The 6,350-nt window shown below is 31.2% G+C and overlaps 1 protein-coding gene across 1 annotated transcript; it reads right to left on the bottom strand.

The window, feature by feature from the left end:
- Positions 1-3,239: 3,239 nt before the first annotated feature.
- Positions 3,240-5,364, bottom strand: LOC131036867 (transcription factor MYB82-like). The gene is made up of 3 exons (XM_057968872.2): positions 5,226-5,364; positions 3,713-3,845; positions 3,240-3,615 (listed from the first exon to the last, which is right to left on the bottom strand). The coding sequence occupies exons 1-3, from the start codon at positions 5,362-5,364 to the stop codon at positions 3,240-3,242; spliced, it is 648 nt and encodes a 215-aa protein (XP_057824855.2).
- Between the last annotated feature and the right edge of the window lie 986 nt (positions 5,365-6,350).

Below are 6,350 nucleotides of genomic sequence, written 5' to 3'. Positions count from 1 at the left end.
GCCTTTTTATGAGAGGTTATAAATATGTGTTAAGAATGCTCCAAAACGGAGCATCTCTAACCTTTTTTTTTTTGCAAAGGTTATGATTATGGGTTAAAAATGCTCGAAAATGGAGCATCTTTAACCATTTCTTTCAAAGATTATGACCTTGACCTCCAAAAACCATCGACCATGAAAGAGAATAAAGGAGAGATGAAAATGATGTTTTAGACAACTTTTTCCCTCAAATGACCATAATATAAAAATAATTAAAATATTAAATTATTTATTTGAAAAATAATTTAAATATCTTAATTTTAATGCTCAAGCTTGAGAAAAATGACCATATCTTCCAAACGGTAGGGAGTTAAGTCCTGAAATTTGAAACACGCATTGATGGTAGGAAAACGAGCTAACAACATTATTTACTCCTCATGACGAATCATAAAATGAGATATTTTAATCATTTCTAGGCGACAGACAACAAAAATCGAAGGATTAATATATAGTAAAATATGAACTAGGTTCAACTGAAAGTTAGCCACGTGATACAAAATGATGCTTAGATCCCAAATGACAACTGATTTCCCTCAATTTTTGGTAATTTTCAAAACACATGCATTTTGCATATTCTCACTAGTAATGACCTTGAGTCACATTTTTTTGCTTATGCAAAAACACCTAATGGATCTCTTTCAACATTGAGACACATTTGAAATTCATATGATAGACATGCAAAAAATGGGGCAACGATATGATAGCAATAAAGTGTATAGAATATATTAAAACGATTCTATGAATACTAACATAATTGATAATCATGGATAAATCTTGAAACCTTATCAATACAAAACATACTAAGATAAACTTTGATTCAAGAATTGTTGAAACAAGGATAATTTCATCTCAAAAGATATTTAATATTATTATATTAAATATTAATTAAATAATCTATACATTTAAAAAGATATTTTTATGAATTTATCCTTTTAAATGTCATTATATTGTTTCCATGAGTTATGAATGTGTGTGTGTGTGTGTGTGTGTGGAGCAATAGAGTTTTAAATTATGATAAAATTTCAATAGATAATATTGTAGATTATTCAATGTGTTGTATTTTGTTAAATAGAATAAACTTGTAAATAAACATACAAATTGAAATTTTAAATGTGATAAAATAGAGGTAAATGTTGAAAGACATTTTACAATGACAACAATGATGAAGTTTAATGGCATGATGGACTAACAAAACTTATTACTTTTAAACTTAAATTTGATAGCCATTTGTATGTTAAAAATATTAATATTTAATCATATTCCATAACAAATTCAATGTGCAAAGATATATACATTAAATGAAAGGGCTGTTTTAATTTGTTAAGTTTAAATTAAGAGTTAATCAATTTTTTTAGAAGTTTGAGTAAAACAAAAATATTTTGATTTGTTGGTTTAAGATTTTTTATTGTTGAAGAAATAAATTTGAATAATAACCAAATTAAAAATACAAATAAAATTTTTAAAAATGCAGCAAAATTTATTTGTTCATATATATAATAAATACAAATTTTCTAATGTAAAATAAAATAACTCTTATTATTGTTGAGGCTTGGAAGATGGTGGTTGTCTTCGGGGCATTGGAATTTGGAGGTGGTTTGGTATATGTCGTGGTTTCTCATCTCTCTACTGCTACCTTGGATACTTCCATGGGCTATTCTTTGGCTTGGCCTCATTTTGGTTCCTTCTGGTCTACAACATCCCCTCCTTCTTCTTATTTGGATTATTCTATGTTTGCTTACGGTGTTTGTCCTGACAGGTTCACTTGTAGTGCTTTCTCTTCTTGTTCTTGGTCTCATATTAATCACTAGGTTGGAGACTTGTTCTTTATAGGCAGGGGTGGTTCGTGGTCGACTTTTTGGCCAATCTTTCAATTTTTTGGTGGATGTTGTTCTTCCTGATGATTCGAATGACAGTTTATGCGTGTATGCCTCTTATGGCAGCTTCTTTTGTATCTAATGAAAATATTATGTAATATGGGGAGGTTTTGGTGGAATGTGCCCATGGGGCTTTTGTAATGGGTAGGTAGGCTTTGTGAATTTTGAACAATACTGAAGGGTTTTCTTACTGGTTCTTTCCATTCAGTGCTCATTGAACCAGACACCTTGTAAAAAAGGAAAAATATTAATATAATTCAGTGGTATATCCACTTTTATTGAAAAAAAAACTCTTAAATAAATAAAATAGCTTCAAATAGTCTCTCGACAATTTTAAAAATAAAAGATTTAAGATATATATACTAATTAATTATTTTAATTTTAAGTTGAATATAAAATTTGACAAAATTCGCTTATTGTTTCCATTGCAAAATACCAGATATAAAAACAAACACAAAATGATTTATACATTGAACAAAGCTGCACTTATATAATATTTTTTTAATAGTATGGATAATTATCTTGATATGTTTTCTAAAAATATAAATATAAAATATATAGTATAGACAACAAATTTCAACACATAAAATACTATTTTTTATGTTATACAATAGAAAATGGAAGTAATTGACAAGATCATAAAGCTGACTATTTTTTTTTGTATCAAAGAAGATTTGAACTCAGCACCATCTACATGCCTACAATATATTCTCAACTAGAAAACTCAATATTAAGATCTCACAATTAAAATCTCTTACTTCGAACCCATTGTAAGAGTTCTTGTGAACCTCTCATAGACTTGTAAAGGTATCTTGGTGAGGTGTATAGAGTCATATACACAATGTATATATATGATATTATGCAAATTACTTTGTAATAAGTAGAATTTTATGTTAAAGAACTCTTACATAGACTTGTAAAGGTATCCCGGTGAGGTGTATAGAGTCATATACACAATGTATATATATGATATTATGCACATTGCTTTGTAATAAGTAGAACTTTATGTTAAAATTTTGTATTAAAATATAATAATTGTCTCTCTTTCAACAAAATTTTAATATGAATATAATTAGCATACCACTTTAGACGAATATAGGTAAAGTAGGCAGTAAGATACAATATTTGTTCCTTATTCCGCTTAAAATTTTATTATATTATTATATTGTAATTGTGAAATTAACTAATTGCATGATGGAGATAGACAAATTAATTGATCAATTAAACTAAGAGTGAGTGACAGTTACCTTCGACATAAATATACCCAAAAATGAGTGAAACTGTCATATATAGAATCAGAAACTTATATAAAATCCATGCTTTAAAAAATCACATTGTCCACATATGGTTAGGATTTACAGTAGAATTGCCATTGCCTTGGAAGATCTCCATTGTTTCCAGCAACTCAGAGTAAGAAGGTTCTATCTGGGGAACCCCAGTGAAAGCCATTTCTTCTGTCATTGGATTCAATGAATCATTCTCCATGAAATTATCTATGAATTCAAAGCCATCACTAATAATAGTGGTGTTATCCTTGGGCGTGCAATCAACTTGATGAGTTACAAGACTTTCTTCATGCGTGCTGCTTGTTTCAGATTGAACATTATTGGCTGAAGCTCTGTGTTTTTTGCGCATTTTATTGTGCCAGAAATTCTTTATCTGGTTATTTGTTCTTCCTGTTACTCTACCAGCTATCAGTGACCACCTGAGACAGTTCCACCAATTGGTTTTATCAAAATGTAACGTGGGTTTCACAATCAAAGAAGATATATGGATAATTTTACCAAGATATTGTTGTTCACCTATTTCCAACAAGCCGGTGGAGGCGAATGATAAGGTCTTCCTCCTCAGCAGAAATGGCTTCATGCTTGATGTCAGGATGCAGATAATTTTTCCACCTGAATCTACAGCTCTGTGGACTTCTTCCAACTAAACCTGTGATAGTACAACTTTAAGTTAGTTACACATAAATTATAGTATGTGGGTTGTGTTTGCAGTGCAGATTTGTGATGAGAATTCCTGGATTCTGCTTAGAATTACTAATTTTGAACAATTCAAACGTAGTTTATGAAGTTATCATCAAAGTGAAATTAACAAAATTTAGAAGAGGTGTCATAGAGTTGTAATTCAATTGGTTGACTATAACTGATACGGATGATGGTATGTTTCTGATTGCATCATATATTGAAGCTCAAAATTTCAGAGATATGATATAAGAGATGAGGTATGGATCATGTCTTGCACGACTTTGACAGAATGGATACCTCTCAGACCTCGACTCTTAGACAAAGAGATATCATTGTAGAGTCATACTGACAATACAATTAGATGAGGCCTGGATCATGTCTTGAAGACTTTAATAAGATGGATACCTCTCAGACCTCGACTTTTATAAAAAGAGATATCATTGTAGACTCATGTTGACAATGCATTTAGATATGGTCTGGATCATGTCTTGAAGACTTTGATCGAATAGATATCTCTCAGACTTGAACTCTTAGACAAAGAGATATCATTGTAGACTTGTACTAAAAATAAATTTAGATGAGGTCCGGATCGTGTCTTAAAGACTTTGATAGAATGGATACCTCTCAGATTTCAACTCTTAGACAAAGAGATATCATTGTAGACTTGTACTGACAATACATTTAGATGAGGCCCAGATCGTGTCTTGAAGACTTTGACAGAATGGATGCTCTTAGACTTCGACTCTTAGATGAAGAGATATCATTGTAGACTTTACTGACAATACATTTAGATGAGGCCCGGATCGTGTCTTGAAGACTTTGATAGAATGAATACCTCTCACACTTCAACTCTTTGATAAAGAGATATCATTCTAGATCTGTACTAACAATACATTTAGATGATGCCAGAATCATGTTTTGAAGACTTTGATAGAATGAATACCTCTTAGATTTCAACTCTAAGACAACTTGAGATATCATTGTAGACTCATACTAACAATACATTTAGATGAGACGCCAATCGTGTTGTAAACGACTTTTGACAAAATGAATACCTCTCAAACCTCAACTCTTAAACGAAGAGATCATCATACTATACTCTATTATTTTAGATTTAGAATCTAAATCTCGCAAAACTTTACTATACAAAATTACTGAACATCATGAGCTAAATCCAAGCCTGGCACAAATGGAAGGACTCGCTAACCCATTTAAAACTTAGTATCTCCAAGATAAATAGCACACGTTCCACCAAAATCCCCATGGACAAAAGCACCATAACCATTTAGATATGTAATAAAACCAATGAGTACTAGAGAAAACATAACAGTACATGCAATTATATCACCTGCTTTCTGTGGAAGATGAGACCATCCTCCTTCGCCATAAGTCTGAACATGTTTGAGTAGAAGCAAATCTTCTTCACGAGACCATGGACACTTCTTTGCAGGGCGCATTCTTCTTTCTTTCTTTCTTTCTTGATCCATCCTTCAATGAAAGGAAATCTGTGTTTACATTGTGATCTCAGACTTGAGCATTCAATAAATAAAACTCAGGGGAGACCCAAAAGAGGAAATAAAGTCCAGTACAGTGGTTGGTAGTCCATCATCAATCTTTCCTCTGTGAAAAGATTTATAACATGGACGTACAGATTCTCTCAATCCAGTTTCAAAGCTTACTATTCAATTCAAATGTCACCCATTATATATAGCAATTGATTGCTATCTTGATGTTGCTATTTCAGACCCAAGTTCATGAGCAATTTATCACAAGTACAAAATGGTAATTATATACAATGAAATATTGTCAAGTATTCATCCTATTCATCCTATTGGTGATTATAAACAATGAAATAACAAAATGTATACAGGTTTTTCTAATATCTTCAAAAAAGAATTACTTAAATGCATCGATTAAATGATTATAGAAGCTGCATTTTTTCTAGTTAGAAAAAAACTCATAGATTGTTAATGTTTTGAACAGCTGAAGACTTACAGTTGAGACAGTAAATTAAATGAGAGTCTCCATCTATCACATGTTGATGTGGACGAGTAACAAGCTGAGCCTTCCCTTTTGAGATCAAATACAAATTTCTGCTTCTCCCAACTCTGAAAATATTTGAGTTATGTTTGCTGTGCTTCCCATGTGAAGTTTGTCTTTAAAGTCTTGAATGCTGATGCTTCCAATTTAAGAAGACTTTGTTTTACACCATTTCGCTCTTTTATGGAATCCTTAATAGGACCTCCTTGAAAAGTAGAAGCTTAAGCCCTCCATGAGACCCCACTCTAAGGATGTTATTTCACAAGGAAATAAGGTTGTCACTTTTCTATTTCTTTAGATTAGGTTTAGGTTATGTAACGGTCTAAGTTTTTTTTGTTTTTAAATTATGTGTTAATTGTAAATTTGTTTAGTTGTTAGTTTTAGGGAAGTTAGATAATAAAAGTTTGCAGTAACATTATTGGTAATAAATGTA

This window comes from Cryptomeria japonica, chromosome 2, assembly GCF_030272615.1.
Source record: "Cryptomeria japonica chromosome 2, Sugi_1.0, whole genome shotgun sequence".
Classification (NCBI taxonomy): domain Eukaryota; kingdom Viridiplantae; phylum Streptophyta; class Pinopsida; order Cupressales; family Cupressaceae; genus Cryptomeria; species Cryptomeria japonica.
This window is presented reverse-complemented; position numbering and strand designations above follow the sequence as displayed.

Excerpts from the sequence above, each read along its gene's own strand:
- LOC131036867 (XM_057968872.2), bottom strand. The coding sequence starts at position 5,364 with ATGGATCAAGAAAGAAAGAAAGAAAGAAGAATGCGCCCTGCAAAGAAG. Across the intron at positions 3,846-5,225 it reads TCATCTTCCACAGAAAGCAG|GTTTAGTTGGAAGAAGTCCA; the intron begins GTGATATAATTG and ends GTACTATCACAG. Across the intron at positions 3,616-3,712 it reads CACCGGCTTGTTGGAAATAG|GTGGTCACTGATAGCTGGTA; the intron begins GTGAACAACAAT and ends GAACTGTCTCAG.